The 17213-nt window shown below is 41.7% G+C and overlaps 1 protein-coding gene, 1 long non-coding RNA gene and 15 other non-coding genes across 24 annotated transcripts in view; 16 read left to right on the top strand and 1 right to left on the bottom strand.

Moving 5' to 3' along the window:
• The window catches only part of axdnd1 (axonemal dynein light chain domain containing 1), a 25831-nt gene extending 9182 nt beyond the window's left edge, over positions 1-16649 (bottom strand). The window contains exons 1-13 of the mRNA XM_029146987.3: positions 16441-16649; positions 16016-16164; positions 15838-15941; positions 15615-15708; positions 7799-7884; positions 7615-7671; positions 7393-7501; positions 7185-7306; positions 6892-7032; positions 6703-6807; positions 6491-6611; positions 6284-6385; positions 5957-6123 (exon numbers count right to left, since the gene is read on the bottom strand). Coding sequence (XP_029002820.1) covers positions 5957-6123; positions 6284-6385; positions 6491-6611; positions 6703-6807; positions 6892-7032; positions 7185-7306; positions 7393-7501; positions 7615-7671; positions 7799-7884; positions 15615-15708; positions 15838-15941; positions 16016-16164; positions 16441-16498 — 1415 coding nt within the window. The 5' untranslated portion in view covers positions 16499-16649. The remainder of the gene's footprint in view (positions 1-5956; positions 6124-6283; positions 6386-6490; positions 6612-6702; positions 6808-6891; positions 7033-7184; positions 7307-7392; positions 7502-7614; positions 7672-7798; positions 7885-15614; positions 15709-15837; positions 15942-16015; positions 16165-16440) is intronic.
• Positions 123-194, top strand: trnap-agg (transfer RNA proline (anticodon AGG)). The gene has a single exon. It is a non-coding gene; the product is annotated as a tRNA-Pro (tRNA).
• On the top strand, positions 309-380 carry trnap-ugg (transfer RNA proline (anticodon UGG)). Its single transcript has one exon. It is a non-coding gene; the product is annotated as a tRNA-Pro (tRNA).
• Positions 491-562, top strand: trnap-ugg (transfer RNA proline (anticodon UGG)). Its single transcript has one exon. It is a non-coding gene; the product is annotated as a tRNA-Pro (tRNA).
• On the top strand, positions 681-752 carry trnap-agg (transfer RNA proline (anticodon AGG)). The gene has a single exon. It is a non-coding gene; the product is annotated as a tRNA-Pro (tRNA).
• trnap-cgg (transfer RNA proline (anticodon CGG)) lies at positions 1238-1309 on the top strand. Its single transcript has one exon. It is a non-coding gene; the product is annotated as a tRNA-Pro (tRNA).
• On the top strand, positions 1421-1493 carry trnap-agg (transfer RNA proline (anticodon AGG)). Its single transcript has one exon. It is a non-coding gene; the product is annotated as a tRNA-Pro (tRNA).
• On the top strand, positions 1789-1860 carry trnap-cgg (transfer RNA proline (anticodon CGG)). The gene has a single exon. It is a non-coding gene; the product is annotated as a tRNA-Pro (tRNA).
• On the top strand, positions 2159-2230 carry trnap-agg (transfer RNA proline (anticodon AGG)). Its single transcript has one exon. It is a non-coding gene; the product is annotated as a tRNA-Pro (tRNA).
• Positions 2345-2416, top strand: trnap-agg (transfer RNA proline (anticodon AGG)). The gene has a single exon. It is a non-coding gene; the product is annotated as a tRNA-Pro (tRNA).
• On the top strand, positions 2537-2608 carry trnap-agg (transfer RNA proline (anticodon AGG)). Its single transcript has one exon. It is a non-coding gene; the product is annotated as a tRNA-Pro (tRNA).
• On the top strand, positions 2730-2801 carry trnap-agg (transfer RNA proline (anticodon AGG)). The gene has a single exon. It is a non-coding gene; the product is annotated as a tRNA-Pro (tRNA).
• Positions 3107-3178, top strand: trnap-agg (transfer RNA proline (anticodon AGG)). The gene has a single exon. It is a non-coding gene; the product is annotated as a tRNA-Pro (tRNA).
• Positions 3821-3892, top strand: trnas-aga (transfer RNA serine (anticodon AGA)). Its single transcript has one exon. It is a non-coding gene; the product is annotated as a tRNA-Ser (tRNA).
• On the top strand, positions 4004-4075 carry trnas-aga (transfer RNA serine (anticodon AGA)). The gene has a single exon. It is a non-coding gene; the product is annotated as a tRNA-Ser (tRNA).
• trnap-agg (transfer RNA proline (anticodon AGG)) lies at positions 4191-4262 on the top strand. The gene has a single exon. It is a non-coding gene; the product is annotated as a tRNA-Pro (tRNA).
• Positions 8140-12280, top strand: LOC114853530 (uncharacterized). Of its 8 annotated transcripts, none has more exons than XR_008694526.1 (7): positions 8380-9113; positions 10449-10512; positions 10889-10974; positions 11056-11156; positions 11280-11425; positions 11560-11650; positions 11775-12132. It is a non-coding gene; the product is annotated as an uncharacterized LOC114853530 (long non-coding RNA). The 8 variants fall into 8 exon arrangements; XR_008694527.1 differs by having other exon boundaries at positions 10894-10974; positions 11775-12131; XR_008694522.1 differs by having other exon boundaries at positions 8381-9113; positions 11059-11156; positions 11775-12130.
• Positions 16650-17213: the final 564 nt, after the last annotated feature.

Genomic DNA, 17213 nt, shown 5'->3' with positions numbered 1-17213 from the left:
GAGCCCTTTACAGGCATTATCCAGTGAAGGAGCATTGGATAAGATTCTAATTTAAATTTTTTAAATTATAGTTTTATCCTGATAGGTTCTGTTTTTTTAATGGAAAGTTTCCTTAACTTCAAGGCTCGTTGGTCTAGGGGTATGATTCTCGCTTAGGGTGCGAGAGGTCCTGGGTTCAAATCCCGGATGAGCCCTTTACAGTTATTATCCATTGAAGAAATGCCATATCTACTTTAAGATATGTTAAAATATAGTTTTAGCCTGATAGGTTCTGTTTTTATATAAATGGAAATTTTTGATTATGTCATGGCTCGTTGGTCTAGGGGTATGATTCTTGCTTTGGGTGCGAGAGGTCCCGGGTTCAAATCCCGGACGAGCCCTTTACAGGCCTTATCCAGTGAATGGGAGTCAGATAAGATGCTGTTTCTTAAATTATAGTTTTATCGTGATAGGTTCTGTTTTTTTTAATTGAAAAATATATTATTTTCAAGGCTCGTTGGTCTAGGGGTATGATTCTCGCTTTGGGTGCGAGAGGTCCCGGGTTCAAATCCCGGACGAGCCCTTTACAGGCATTATCCAGTGAAGGAGCATTGGATAAGATTCTAATTTTAAATTTTTTAAATTATAGTTTTATCCTGATAGGTTCTGTTTTTTTTAATGGAAAGTTTCCTTAACTTCAAGGCTCGTTGGTCTAGGGGTATGATTCTCGCTTAGGGTGCGAGAGGTCCCGGGTTCAAATCCCGGACGAGCCCTTTACAGGTATTATCCATTGAAGAAATGCCAGAAAGCAGTCTACTTTAAGATATGTTAAAAAATAGTTTTATCCTGGTAGGTTCTGTTTTTTTTTAATTGAAAAATATATTATTTTCAAGGCTCGTTGGTTTGGGGTATGATTCTCGCTTAGGGTGCGAGAGGTCCCCGCTTCAAATCCCGGACGAGCCCTTTGCAGGCCTTATCCAGTGAATGGGAGTCAGATAAGATGCTGCTGTTTCTTATTTTATAGTTTTATCGTGATAGGTTCTGTTTTTTAATGGAAAAATGTATTATTTTCAAGGCTCGTTGGTCTAGGGCAATGATTCTCGGTTCGGGTGCGAGAGGTCTCTGGTTCAAATGTTGGACGAGCCCTTTACAAGCAATATCCAGTGAAGGAGAGTCAGATAAGATGCTGCTGTTTCATAAATTGTGATTTTAGGATGATAGGGTCTGTTTTTTTAATGGAAAAATGTATTATTTTCAAGGCTCGTTGGTCTAGGGGTATGATTCTCGCTTCGGGTGCGAGAGGTCCCGGGTTCAAATCCCGGATGAGCCCTTTACAGGTCTTATCCAGTGAATGAGCGTCAGATAAGATGCTGCTGTTTCCTAAATTATGATTTTATCGTGATATGTTCTGTTTTTTAATGGAAAAATGTATTATTTTCAAGGCTCGTTGGTCTAGAGGTATGATTCTCGCTTAGGGTGCGAGAGGTCCCGGGCTTAAAATCCCGGACGAGCCCTTTGCAGGCCTTATCCAGTGAATGGGAGTCAGATAAGATGCTGCTGTTTCTTAAATTATGATTTTATCGTGATATGTTCTGTTTTTTAATGGAAAAATGTATTATTTTCAAGGCTCGTTGGTCTAGGGCAATGATTCTCGGTTCGGGTGCGAGAGGTCTCTGGTTCAAATGTTGGACGAGCCCTTTACAAGCAATATCCAGTGAAGGAGAGTCAGATAAGATGCTGCTGTTTCATAAATTGTGATTTTAGGATGATAGGGTCTGTTTTTTTAATGGAAAAATGTATTATTTTCAAGGCTCGTTGGTCTGGGGGTATGATTCTCGCTTCGGGTGCGAGAGGTCCCGGGTTCAAATCCCGGATGAGCCCTTTACAGGTCTTATCCAGTGAATGAGCGTCAGATAAGATGCTGCTATTTCCTAAATTATGATTTTATCGTGATATGTTCTGTTTTTTAATGGAAAAATGTATTATTTTCAAGGCTCGTTGGTCTAGGGCTATGATTCTCGGTTCGGGTGCGAGAGGTCCCTGTTTCAAATCTGGGCGGAGCCCTTTACAGGCCTTATCCAGTGAATGAGCATCAGATAAGATGATGCTGTTTCTTAAATTATGATTTTATCGTGATAGGGTCTGTTTTTTTATATATGGACAACTATATAGTTTTCAAGGCTCGTAGGTCTAGGGGTATGATTCTCGCTTAGGGTGCGAGAGGTCCCGGGTTCAAATCCCGGACGAGCCCTTTGCAAGCCTTATCCAGTGAATGGGAGTCAGATATGATGCTGCTGTTTCTTAAATTATAGTTTTATCGTGATAGGTTCTGTTTTTTTTTAATTGAAAAAAACAGATTTTTCAAGGCTCGTTGGTCTAGGGGTATGATTCTCGCTTAGGGTGCGAGAGGTCCCGGGTTCAAATCCCGGACGAGCCTTTTACAGGCATTATCTATTGAAGAAATGCCAGAAAGCAGTCTACTTTAAGATATGTTAAATTATAGTTTTATCCTGGTAGGTTCTGTTTTTTTTTTAATTGAAAAATATATTATTTTAAAGGCTCGTTGGTCTAGGGGTATGATTCTCGCTTAGGGTGCGAGAGGTCCCGGGTTCAAATCCCGGACGAGCCCTTTACAGGCATTATCCATTGAAGAAATGCCAGAAAGCAGTCTACTTTAAGATATGTTAAATTATAGTTTTATCCTGATAGGTTCTGTTTTTTTATAAATGGAAAATTCTTTATTATGTCATGGCTCGTTGGTCTAGGGGTATGATTCTTGCTTAGGGTGCGAGAGGTCCCGGGTTCAAATCCCGGACGAACCCTTTACAGGCCTTATCCAGTGAATGGGAGTCAGATAAGATGCTGCTGTTTCTTAAATTATAGTTTTATCGTGATAGGGTCTGTTTTTTTATAAATGGAAAAATATATTATTTTCAAGTCTCGTTGGTCTAGGGTTATCATTCTCGCTTTCGGTGCGAGCGGTCCCGGGGTTCAAATCCTGGACGAGCCCTTTACAGGCATTATCCAGTTAAGGAGAGTTGGATAAGATTCTAATTTAAGATTTTTTAAATTATAGTTTTATCCTGATAGGTTCTGTTTTTTTAATGGAAAGTTTCCTTAATTTCAAGGCTCGTTGGTCTAGGGGTATGATTCTCGCTTAGGGTGCGAGAGGTCCCGGGTTCAAATCCCGGATGAGCCCTTTACAGGCATTATCCAGTGAATGAGCGTCAGATAAGATGCTGCTTTTTCTTAAATTATGATTTTATCGTGATAGGTTCTGTTTTTTTTAATGGAAAAATGTATTATTTTCAAGGCTCGTTGGTCTAGGGGTATGATTCTCGGTTCGGGTGCGAGAGGTCTCTGGTTCAAATGTTGGACGAGCCCTTTACAAGCAATATCCAGTGAAGGAGAGTCAGATAAGATGCTGCTGTTTCTTAAATTGTGATTTTATGATGATAGGGTCTGTTTTTTTAATGGAAAAATGTATTATTTTCAAGGCTCGTTGCTCTAGGGGTATGATTCTCGCTTAGGGTGCGAGAGGTCCCGCATTCAAATCCCGGACGCGCCCTTTACAGGCCTTATCCAGTGAATGAACGCCAGAACAAATTTTACTTTAAGAAATGTTATATTATAGTTTTATCCTGATAGGTTCTGTTTTTTTATAAATGGAAAAATGCATTATTTTCAAGGCTCGTTGGTATAGGGGTATGATTCTCTTCTCCCTTTACAGGCATTATCCAGTGAAGGAGCGTTGGATAAGATTCTAATTTAAGATTTTTTAAATTATAGTTTTATCCTGATAGGTTCTGTTTTTTTTAATGAAAAGTTTCCTTAATTTCAAGGCTCGTTGGTCTAGGGGTATGATTCTCGCTTAGAATGCGAGAGGTCCGGGCTTCAAATCCCGGATGAGCCCTTTACAAGCAATATCCAGTGAAGGAGAGTCAGATAAGATGCTGCTGTTTCTTAAATTGCGATTTTATCGTGATAGGGTCGGTTTTTTAATGGAAAAATGTATAATTTACAAGGCTCGTTGGTCTAGGGGTATGATTCTTGCCTAGAGTGCGAGAGGTCCCGGGTTCAAATCCCGGATGAGCCCTTTACAGGCCTTATCCAGTGAATGAGCATCAGATAAGATGATGCTGTTTCTTAAATTATGATTTTATCGTGATAGGTTCTGTTTTTTTTTTAATTGAAAAATATATTATTTTCAAGGCTCGTAGGTCTAGGGGTATGATTCTCGCTTAGGGTGCGAGAGGTCCCGGGTTCAAATCCCGGACGAGCCCTTTACAGGCATTATCCATTGAAAAAATGCCAGGAAGCATTCTACTTAAAGATATGTTAAATTATAGTTTTACCCCGATAAGTTCTGTTTTTTATAAATGGAAAATTCCTATTATGTCATGGCTCGTTGGTCTAGGGCTATGATTCTCGCTTTGGGTGCGAGAGGTGCTGGGTTCAAATCCCGGATGAGCCCTTTACAGGCATTATCCAGTGAAGGAGCGTTGGATAAGATTCTAATTTAAGATTTGTTAAATTATAGTTTTATCCTGATAGGTTCCGTTTTTTTAATGGAAAGTTTCTGTACTCCAAGGCTCGTTGGTCTAGGGGTATGATTCTCACTTCGGGTGCGAGAGGTCCCGGATTCAAATCCCGGACGAGCCCTTTACAGGCATTATGCAGTGAAGGAGCGCCAGATAATACGCTCCTATGTTGAGTTATGGATTTATCCTGATAGGTTCTGTTTTTTTTATTGGAAAATTTCCTTATTTTCAACGCTCGTCGGTCTAGGGGTATGATTCTCACTTAAGGTACGAGAGGTCCTTGGTTTAAATTCGGGATGAGCCCTTTGAAGGCATTATCTAGTGAAGGAGCGCAAGATAAGATGCTGCTTTTTTAAATTATGGTTTTATCCTGATAGGTTCTGTTTTTTTTCTATGGAAAATTATCTTATTTTCAAGGCTCGTTGGTCTCAGGGTATGATTCTTGCTTCAGGTGCGAGAGGTCCTGCGTTCAAATCCCAGACGAGCCCTTTACAGGCAATTATGTATCAGGAGAAAACCATAATTACAGTAAACAAATCTTAAAACATTTTTTTATCTGACGTTTCCTCAGTGGGTAATGCCTGTAAAGGGCTCGTCGAGGATTTGAATTTGCGGCCCCTCGCACGCATACCCCTAGACCAACTAGCCAAGTCTACGTGCTAATTTACCCATTATAAAAACAACATATCCGGATAAAATCATAATGTAACATGTTCTTTATGTGGTGCTTCCTCATTGGTTATTATCTGTAAAGGGCTCGTTTGGGATGTCTAGACCAACGAGCCATGGTAACAAACAACAATCAGCACCTATCAGGCGCCTCCTCCATCCATCCATTTTCTTAACCGCTTACTTCCTAGTGCAGGGTCACGGGGGTGCTGGAGCCTATCCCAGCTGGCTACGGGCGAGAGGCAGGGTACACCCTGGACAGGTCGCCAGTCCATCGCAGGGCAACACATAGACAGACAACCATTTACTCACACACTCACACCTACGGGCAATGGAGAGAAGCCAATCAACCTAATGCACGTCTTTGGACTGTGGGAGGAAGCCGGAGAACCCGGAGAGAACGTGCAAACTCCACACAGAAAGGCACCAGGGCCGCCTCCGGGTATCGAACCCAGAACCTTCTTGCTGTGAGGCGACAGTGCTACCCACCGCACCACCGTGCCGCCAGGCGCCGCATCTACTAAATAAAGTCTGTAAAGGGCTCGCCTGAGATGTGTTAATTTTGTTTTTGTCCTGGTATTTTTTGTTTTTGGCTTTAAGTGAAAATTAGCATATTATCTTGGCTCGTTGCTCTAGGGGTATGATTCTCGCTTTGGGTGCGTAAGGTTCTTGTTTTCAATCTCAGACGAGCCCTTTACAGGCATTAAGTATTTAATTCACTGGTAATGCTTTGTTTGTATCCTCCTGCTCATTCCAACTCTTCCTACTTGTTTTCAGCAGTGCAGAAGACCAGCCACTTGATGATGCTTTGCTTAACGGCGCTGATCTGTTCACACTGAGTTTGTTCGCTCTTCTTCAGTTGGGACAGAAAGGCAGTCAGCTGATTTGTCCAGTTGTGTGTGAGCTTCATGATGACATTCAAATCATGTGTGTCCTATAGATGGATGACAAACCACACCATCAGGTCACACCTTTATTTAGAACTTTAATCAATAATCAAATTTACACATCTGGTCTCTTCACATCTGGCATTTAGTGCATTTTTATCATAATCGTTGTGGATAGTGTTAAAATGCATTGCAAGGCATTGTTACCTTTTTTGTGAGGTAAAGGACGCAGTGTTCTGCTGTCCTGAACCAGCTCTGCTCACAGATGTGCAGTCGACTGACCAGCTTTAACTTTTTTGCACTAATCACCTGACAATCATACAAAACATGTACAAGTTCCCTTAGATCAATTTGTCTATTTTCATTGATCTACACTACATGACCATAACAGCAGAAAGGAAGTGGCACCCACACCTTGAGGGCAAGGCGCAAGGTGACCTGGCTCCAGCAGTCCCTCTCCTCAGTAGCCTGAAGCAGCTGAGCCTCAAGGCGACCCCTCTGCAGCTCATACAGGTCATGGTAACCCCGGACCACGCTGAGAAGAGCACACAGACTATGTGAGGGGGAACGTTTTGGGCACATCTTGTACTTTTGTTCTAAATGTTCATTCAAAATGATAGGCTGACTCTAAGCTGGTGAAAGTCTGATCGAGTGCCTCGGCCAGCTGCTGATGAGCATGTTCTGCCTGGTGGAAAACAAATGCATCGTGCTCTGTGATCTTAGACATCTCTCTGTAAAAACAATGCAGATCCATGAACACACATACTGTACAGTACTTGACTCGTGGCCTAAAAGCCTGGCCTAGATCAACGTACATGCTGAGCTGCTGAATGGATGTCTTCACACGGTGAATTTCTTCAGTAAGCTGCCGGTCCAGAGCACGCTGTGCAACGACCTCAGTGTGTAGACCCCTCAGACGACAGGGGATTCGCTCCAGCAATGACTGGTAGCGATGCCTAGAAAGATTAGCACAAATACTGTGCGGTGGGTCAAAACATCACATCTGTCACAAACTATCAGTCAAAATGATTTAGAATAAACTTTAGGCATCAAAAGAATTTGATGGTCAGTTTTTCATGCATATTAACTACTAGCATGTGGCTGTTACCTGAGTTTGGCAAGGAGCTGTCCCCTCTCAGCACAGCCCACACTGACCTGCCTGATCAGCTCATGGAAAACGATGTTGTATATCTTCTGCTCGACCTGCACCAGCTCCAGCAGTCCTTCCATCTGCAAGACATGGGTGCAACTTTCCCTGTAAGTGAAGAAAGATGAGGTAACAGCTGGTGTAACGTCTGCTCATCTGTCTGTCGAACCTGCGAGAGCTCTGTCAGCTCCTCACACTGCTGATCTACGCCAGCCTCCTGCAGCATGCTGTCCATCGTCCTCATCAGCTGGACTGCCTCTAATCTGCCACTGGGCCTCCTGGAGAGCAGAACAGATTTCTTTGATGACATTCATTCACCACCTGTTATTTATAACTGGTTTAACCAAGAATACCTGTTGTAAATGACATTCATTTATGTTCCTGAACTCACAGTGATGGAAAGGGCCGTAGGTTGTGTTCATCGTCATGTAGCTGCACAGTAAATGCGCTGATGAAGACAAGCAACATGAGAGTTGGGAGACAAACTACATTTCAGTTTCAAACTATAAAAATAGTAAATTAAAATCCCAGACGAGAAGAGACATAATAAAGAGGATATTAAGAAGGAGGCTCACTCCTCATAAAACTCCAGACTCCGCAGCCCCTTGTTCGTCACAATGCGATAGTCTTCTGGGATCAGATTTTCTGAGACAGTCAAGAGCTGGGAGACAAAGGGAACATGCATTTTACCCTGTACACTCAAAAAACCTGGATTGGGTGCATGCTACATTAACATAATTTTAACATGCAACTTAAACAATATAAATTCTTGTTTTGTGTCTGAACATAATAAAATCACGTAAATGTAACAACTTCAACAAGTTACATCAATATTTTATGTTAACTTAACGTAATAAAAATAGGTTTAGGCAACAACATGTCCAGAGCTGAAGGTGGCAGTAATTAGCAAATTCACAACTTGGACTACGGCCCTGCCGCTTCTTCAGGATCCTGGCGTAAAGGAAAACACCTGTTCATGATGTGTGCAAGAAGGTAAGTTTAACGTCCTTTAAATAAAAAACCGCATGGGTGCAGAAATGTTGTTAGCAGCTATATATAGTGCCCTTTAGCATTTTGGATGTTTAATTAGCTAGAGTACGTATCCGTGTTATGTGTCTGCGCCTGTGCTCACAAGCTTACCTAGCTAGCTTCCGTACAACACTGATGTTGGGGGACCTCATATGTATAATCTGTTATTAACAGAATTATTATTAAGGTCCCACATGCTCAGACAAAGGAGGCACTGCGGCTTGCATGTAAAGTCCTCATCCTGATAGTAGTGAGTGAGAACAAAGAGATTTCAAATCTCAGCGCCAAAACCAGGCGCCAGGCTGGGGACCCATACCTGGCTCCCCCGCTGACATCCAACTCCCGCTGACACAAGCGACAAACGGAGGAGAAACTTGGACGTCAGCCATCCTGATTGGACCAAACAATAGGACGGGCGTGACCAAAAACACGGTTATAAAAGTCGCCGTGACCGAAGACTCGTCCCTCGTTCTCTTCGATCTCCCCGTCCCTTGTTCTTTCCGACCCTGTCCCGTTTCCCCTTGTTCTCTGCGATCTCTCCTTCCTTTCTTCTCTCCGACTTCGTCACGGACCCTTCTCTCCTCGCACACGAGACCACTGCAGACCTTTCTTTTCTCCGTCCGCCTGGAGCCTCCACCGCAGCCAACAGCTGAACCAACGGAGACGTCGTCACAGAGAACGGGCCTGATCACCCATCTACTCCCAGCCACACGGCAGGAAACCGCCAGCGTAACCGCCTCACTCGCCGCCGCATCAGCTGATCGCGACGCGATCACCGCGACGCACACCTGGACCGGACCGGACCGCAACAGCGCAAGCACGCACGCACGCAACGCCGGAGCTTCTCACCAGGAATAAGCAGTAAGGCAGAGGCATTCTTAAGTCTGAGCAGAGTAGAACTCTTAGGGTATCAGTAATTGTTTTATTGTTGTGTTGTTTCTTTTCCTGCACACACGATCTGACCGCTGTGTGTTTCCGCGATCACGTGACTGTAACGCTGTTACAGATCTACGTGAATCTAAGAGGTGCATATTTAAGTGTTGTAATCTGTGATTTTACTAGCTTTAGTGTGTTACTGTGTAGTGCTCTGTTTCTTCTGCGACCACGCCAAGCGCACGTTTCAACCACTGCGCGCTTCCGCGATCACGTGACTATATCGCAGAATATAGTCCCACGTGTTTGTGTGACCACAAGCCTTATCCACGCTAGTCCCACTTCACACTCCTTTACACGCTTCTTTCCCTGTGAGCGCCAGACACGCGCGCTCCATTCAAAGGGCTCACCGGCACACGCGCACAGCTGTGCCATCTCACCACGCCCCTAAAGGGGGGCGCTCTCCTCCTCCTCCTCTTCTCTCTTTCTCTCTCTCTCTCACACACATACACACACACACACACACACACACCTCTTATCTCAGGTAACGCGCATACACATACAGAACGCTAGACGAACACACCATAAGATTAAGTTGTGATTTGCTGAGTTATTCAAGATAGTGTTGACACTAGAGTTAATATTAACTGTTTAATAAAGCGTTCATAATTTAATTGGTCATTGTTTGTGACTATTTGTACATGGTTTTGCAGCACTAGTGAATTGAGTCGGCTATGGTACGGAGTTCACCCTTCAACTAACTTAAATACAAATGAGACTGTATTGGCTATTCCAAATCGGTTATTGGTCCCTGGAAAGAGGGTGGTGCCCCGTAAATTAAGTAATTATTAATTCAATTAATAATTATTAAATCAATAATAGTAAGTGTTTCACTTGCCAAACATTTGTCGTATAGTTATATATATTTAAGCTAATAACCAAGATTTGTAAATCTAAATTATAAACATAATTGGTATCTCCAATCAGGAGCTATAAATCCAATTATTATAATTTGTGCTCCTCGCATATCCCCAACACTGACAACGTGCTAGTTTTAAATAAGCTTATCTGCAATAAAATATATATATTGTAATTTTTTTATTTTATTTTATAGCCATTAAACGGCGACCTTTGCTCAGTTAGGAGTGAGACTTTTACGTATTTCCAACGGGAGTTCATCGCGCGAGCGCGGGATTTTCAAATTTCAAATAACCGACATCAGCGTTGCCCCTCGGTCGGTTTGGATGCGACGATGATTTTACGAATCAGCGGCATTTGTTCAGGTTGGTGCATTATTTTCTGACATATACTCTCTGTCCGCAGGTGTTAGAGCAGAGAACTACTGGAAACGGAAAACAGAAGTACAGAGACTTGCCCTATTGGAAAGGTAACCCATGAGCATTAAATAGAAATGTGCTGTCATGCTATGCATTTCCTGAGGTAATTTACACGAAACTACCAAAATGTTGTTTGAGTTATTTTACTCTACATATTGTTTGCATTGTATATCGTATTATCATAAATCTATTATTTGTTTCACACGGTAAAGGAACATAATCTAATTACTTACACAAGTATTTATTTAATTAAGCTTTAACATTTGTACCTTTTTATAAGATTGTGTACTCATTTCACAGCACATAATTGATTTCCTAATTTAGGATTTAATTTATTTTGACTTGAAACGTGTTCTTTATCATCTAAAATGTGTCTCCTAATGTTCACCTCCAATGGCCATTCTGTGAAATTGTCCCATTCTGGAGCTGAGAAGAGACAGCAGGACAGGGAATCACCTGCTAGTGCCGCGTCAGATGTCTACATGTCCACAAGTTGTTTAAGAAAAAGTAAGGTAAGAGGGAATGAAAAGAAATAAGATAAATAGACTCTAAGGTATTTGGAGATGCAAGGAGTGCAGCGTGACTTTTTCTAGTAGATATGACTGTTGCACACAAAAGGCAAGAAGTTATCAGAGATGAACCCTTCATCACCGAGTTCAAAACCAGACGGCCTGCTGTCTTCTGTGTTTCTGAGGTTGGTCAATAAATATGTCTATATATACAATGTGATTCTGATCAGACAAACTATATTAAAATGTATTGTGTACACATTTGCCATTCAGTGCATTGATAACTTGTGTACTTTTTTCTTTTTAAGAATAAATTTAAGAGGACAACAACAGTTTGCTGCAACAGTTCTTCTCCATGGTGGATGGTTATTCTCCAGACCTGAAAACGGTGTTTGGCAAGGAAGGCAGCATTGAAGGACAAAAGATTAAGAGCATCATGGTTCCCATAACCCAGGTATGATGATGGGAAAAAATCTATTTCGTGACACCTACTCACTTGAATAAAAATTGTTCCCTAAAATAAATTAAAATTGTTTTTTTTTTTTTTTTTTTTTTGTTTTTTGTGTGATTACTTTGTTTGGCCTAAAGACTAACTCCATTGATGTCAGAAGAGTACATCCTTTAAGCCCAGTGTGTGTTCCTCAATGAAGATCCTGGCAACCTTGTGAAAGAATGGATGGTAAGAATGTTTTTTTTTTTTGTTTGTTTGTTTTTTTTTTAATTTAAAATTTCAAAGTGATTTATATGCTTTAAAAGTTGAAGTGTTATATAACATCATCCGCTTTTTTAATTTTACATTTCAGATCGTGGACGCCTTGAAGAAGCCATGATAGAGCCAATTCTTGAAGTTTTTGTCATTCACAAAGATGCAAAGGCAGATGATGACCCTGAAGATGTAGTCATCGTTTCAAGTCCTGGATGAGTTGGGTAGTGTCCCACTTGCTGTGTTGTTGTTTGCTCTTGTATATGCTCTCAACCTCAGCTACCCTCCACTAAAAGTTGTTTGAAATATTGGCCCAATGCTGTATGTACAATACTGGATGTTAGTGACATTTTGTAGCTGCCTTTGACATTTGAATGCTGATTTATCGTTTTTATGAAGCTTATAAAGTATTCTACCCAGTCTAAATCCAATGTGCTTTGTGTCTTCTCCAACCTACACACCAGCTGGGGATATATGTTAGTTTACATAATAGAAATACTGTTTCAAAGATGACTTTATTTGTATGTAATTTTGAAAAGCTAATCTTGGCACAAAACATTTGATAACTTTACATTGGTTGTGTTAGTATAGCATATTTTATTAATTAATTTAAATTAACTTGTTACAACCCTATAAAATTTACTAACTAGTATTAATATTATACATGATCAAATAACCCAAGAAAATTATGTTCAATCAACCCTAAAAACATTAGTGGGACTGACCCATGGTCATTAGGTAACATTAACACGAATATATCATGTTGCTTCACCCTGTTTACATTTGGTTCACTAAGCGAAAAGGCTTCTTGCTATGTTAACGCATTTTAGTTAGGTGGAAATACTTTCCATAATTTTATTATGTTCATGGTCCGTGCATGAAGTGCAATTCATTATTCATGTGTAAAATGAAAATTGAATAATGTCTTTTTATGCTGTGTTTCGTTTCCGTAAATCTGTAAAACACATTTGCGATATACTGATTTACTCATTCTCCTTTTCTCCACTTTCAAAACGAAATAAGAAAAAGGGAAACCGGGGGCGGGGCCAGTCGCCGGACTTTCAAATTAAAACGCCCAAGAGCATTTGAAGCGCAACATCGGCAAATATTTGTGACTCTTGAAGGATTGCGGTCGTGTTTTGACACACACTGAGACCCACATTGTTAACATTAATCAACGTAACAATTATTTATTTAGCCCGTCTCAGTGCTGACGCTAACTGTCGATTACGTTATGGGGTTTGCTAAAGGAATGACAGGTCAGTCAGCTCGCCACCGTCGGGTCACTCACAGAATCACCTGCCAACAAAGCTAAGTTTTCGGGGCATCCAGCTTCATTAGACTGCAGCGACATCACGACCTTGTCGACACCTGATGAGGAAGAATTTAGCGCATCTGCGGTGTTCCGGTGATTTTCAGTTTACAGTGAGACTGAAATCGCTTCCTCCTGCTTGGTCGGTTAATGCTCTTATGCCCAGGAAGACGCTCTAATGTTGTGGCGGTCTTTGCAAGTATTCTAAACAGTGATTTATTACAGTTTATTGTGGCTGTTTAGACATGCTCCATCATTGGACTTCCTGTCTCAGAGCCTGCTTTACCTGCGGGAGAATAACAGCCACTCAACCTGCCTCACAATAACTGAACTCATTGTGAGCCATGACTGCCCTAATGTGCATCACATTATCTTTGTGAGGCAGATTCTGTGGCAAAGTGTGTGTGATCAGATGATCTGTCACGCAACATCAAGGTGTTACTGTATGTACAGAGCAGATGAGTGCCTGCAGAGGATCTTTTTATTTTCCACCACCTGCCTTCGGTATTGGTTTAGTAGTCATCATACCTTGCATTGAACATCTTACGTGCAGATGACAAATGAATAAGAAACAACAATGCATCCTGGAACACTGTGGGTTCACCTCTTGTAATGCAGTCCCAAATCATAGCTCTGCATGCTGTTGTTCTTTCTGGGGTGTGGAAGGGATTTTGGCCAAAAGAGGACATTCGTGTCAATGATGACTGTCTCTCAGCCTCATATAGGTCATAGGACTGCATTACAAGAGGTGGACTCACAGTGTTCCAGGATGCACTGTTGTTTCTGATTCATCTGTCATCCTAATCTGAGGAAAACAGTAGCAAATGTAGCTCTATTAGCAGCTCGTTTTCAAATAATTAAGCCATTGTTTTATGTGTTTCTATGCTGATAGATAATATTACATTTTACATGTTCTATAAAGTTCAGCCTTGAAGATGTTGAAGATTTTGTGAGTTGGCAGATTTAAACTTGGTAAATAAACATTGGTTAAAAAACATATGGGCAGGTCTGACTACAAATGTTTTGTGAAAAAAAGGACTGCTGCTTTATTATCATAAGAACATGCACCTAAGATGTTCAATGCAAGGTAGATAGATAGATAAAATATCTTTATTGTCCCGCGATGGGGAAATTACCATGTTGCAACAGCACAGAGACATATAGACATATATACAGAAGAAATAACACAATAATATATTTCTTATAATTATAAGAAATTAGAACTTAGAACTCCACAGGTTATCAACATCATGTACATATAACAATGAGGTAAGGTGACTGCAACAAACAAAGTGAGTGAGATATTAAAGTGACTGGTGCAATTGCTCTGGAGATGTAGCGTGTGTGTGGTGTGTGGTCTTAATGACCTTATCCAGCTTCTTCCTCTCCCTCTCTGTGATGCTGCCGTTCTAGCAGACCACACTGTACAGGACGGCTGATGACACCACAGAGTCATAGAAAGTCCTCAGGAGTGTCCCCTTCACTCCAAACAACCTCAGCCTTCTTAGTAGGTAGAGTCTGCTCTGACCCTTCCTGTACAGTGCGTCTGTGTTGTTAGTCCAGTCTAGTTTGTTGTTAAGGTAAAACAGGTACTTATAACAGTCCACTCTCTGGATGTTCATTCCCTGAATGTTCACTGGAGGAGGGGGTGTAGACTGACATCTGTGGAGGTCGACCACTATCTCCTTGGTCTTCCCTGCATTGATTAGAAGGTGGTTCTGCTGACACCAGTCCTGGACCCTCACAAACTGGGCATGGTTTGTGAGGTAGTCCAGTATCCACTCTGTCAGGTAATTATCCCCCCGCAGGTAAAGCAGGCTCTGAGACAGGAAGTCCAATGATGGATCATATCTAAACAACCACAATAAACTGTAATAAATCAATGTTTAAAATACTTGCAAAGATCGGCACAACATTAGAGCGTCTTCCTGGGCATAAGAGCATCAACCGGCCAAGCGGGATGACGCGATTTCAGTCTCACCATAAACTGAGCATCGGAACCGCAGATGCGCTAAATTCTACCTCATCAGGTGTCGACAAGGTCGTGATATCGCTGCAGTCTAATGAAGCAGGATGCACAGAGAACTTAGCTTTGTTGGCAGGTGATTCTGTGAGTGACCCGACGGGGGCGAGCTGACTGACCTGTCATTCCTTTAGCAAACGCCATGAGTCGTAACGTAATCGACAGTTGTCAGCACTTGGTTAAATAGCTTGGTTAAATAAATGATTTAGATAAATGATTGTTACGTTGATTAATTTTAACAATGTGGGTCTCAGTGTGTGTCAAAACACGACCGCAATCCTTCAAGAGTTACAAATATTTGCCGATGTTGCGCTTTAAATGCTCTTGGGCGTTTTAATTTGAAAGTCCGGCGACTGGCCCCGCCCCCGGTTTCCCTTTTTCTTATTTCGTTTTGAAAGTGGAGAAAAGGAGAATGAGTAAATCAGTGTATCGCAAATGTGTTTTACTGATTTACGGAAACGAAACACAGCATAAAAAAACATTTTTCAATTTTCATTTTACACATGAATAATGAATTGCACTTCATGCACGGACCGTTCATCCAACAGGTTTTTTTTGAGTGTACTGTAAAGTTAACCAAGTGTAGATGCAGTAAAGCAGCTTGCCTGATTATCACCAGGGTGACTCCTGTCAGTCAGCGGTGGCAGGGTTGCTGCCCTTCTCTGGGTTATCGTAGCATCACAGAGAAATGAAATATCTCTGCACAGTATAAACACATGAAAGAGGGTAGAAATACATTTTGGCCTCCTTTAACACAAAGTAGGAGTTTTCAACTATATAAACCGCTTTGACGGTTTGAATGTGGCTGTTGTACTTGGTCTAACTTACCTGCCAGCTCCTGTTACAGACGTTGGCTGCTCCAGAAAGTATCTGTATTTGTTACGTCCAAACGGTCGATGCCAGACTGCATCCGGCCGCCTCACTCCACAGCCCTACGTTCAAAGGTATGGTGGTGACAACAGTACGAGGTGATATTTTAACACACACTGATGGGTCTTCAATGCACCTTGCAGTGCTGGTGATGTGAACCGGGCCCGGTGCTGCTGCTGCTGCTGCAGACAGTGGAGCTGAGGCTGATCAGCAGTTCGTCTGGGATGTGCTGGTCGGCGGCAGAAGGCGCTATCGTCGTCTCCGCTGGGACTGGGCTTGTTGCAGCTTAGGCGAAAAGACATTTTTAGTGATGATCACATGGGAAAAAAACGAGCACCTGTGATGTTTGTTAAAGTTGTTCTTATGTTATTATTCATTTAGGAAAAGTGAGCTCGATTGAAACAAGTGTTACTGGCCGCGACCTAATTAAATGTTGAATCCATGAGGTCCACGAACTTGATATGAGGAAGAGGAACGACAGGAGCAGGTACGTGGTTCGTTCATCCTTGCGTTAGCCTAGCTGCCATGCTAGCAACCCCCCCCCACCGACCGTAACCTTACCTCCGCTGTGCTCTGGCCATGAACTGGGCGCGGAAGTGTCTCTTATTAACCCAGACATGCCGAACTCAAGCGTCGGCTCTTACACGACGCTTTCAAAAATAAAATGTTCAAATTCGTACGGGCGACGAGCGCCGTTTAATCGCCGAAACAGGGCTGAAGTTTCTACTCCCCGCTGAGTTTCAACGTCCTGGTAGCGTTGCCATAGAAACATCGAGTCGGACCGAAGGCAGTTAGTTTGTTCCAAGTTTATGTCATACAGTGTTGTTTTAAATGTTTTATTTTTATTACGTTATGTTAATATGTGTAAAAAATAAACTAACAGTTATTATTTTATGTTATAAACACAAATGATATAAAAATCAATAAATAAGTATAATATAATATACAATTATATAAATATAAAATTAATAAATAATTATAATAAATAAACAGTTTTTCTATTTCATAATTGCCGCATATTAATCTTACGTACTGCACTGCAACATTTCATGATTAAGATCCGATGCCTCTTTTCTAACCGACATTGTTTTTACAGTTCGAGGTCCTACAGTGACACCTAGCGGCCACAAGTCGTCCCAGCAGCTGTGTTAATAAAATAAGTGTACAGTACTGTAGGTGTTGTTTATCATCATTCTCACCTTGATGAGCAATAAAGGGGCCAAACAGACAGTGACAGCAAAGGGGTGGGGGGGGGAGTACACATGCTCAAAGCACCTGAGGTCAAGCCACACAAGGTATAGGGCCTAAATTGCACCGTTAAATCTTCCCCCTGA

This window comes from Betta splendens, chromosome 4 (genome assembly GCF_900634795.4).
Source record: "Betta splendens chromosome 4, fBetSpl5.4, whole genome shotgun sequence".
Taxonomy (NCBI): Eukaryota; Metazoa; Chordata; class Actinopteri; order Anabantiformes; family Osphronemidae; genus Betta; species Betta splendens.
This window is presented reverse-complemented; position numbering and strand designations above follow the sequence as displayed.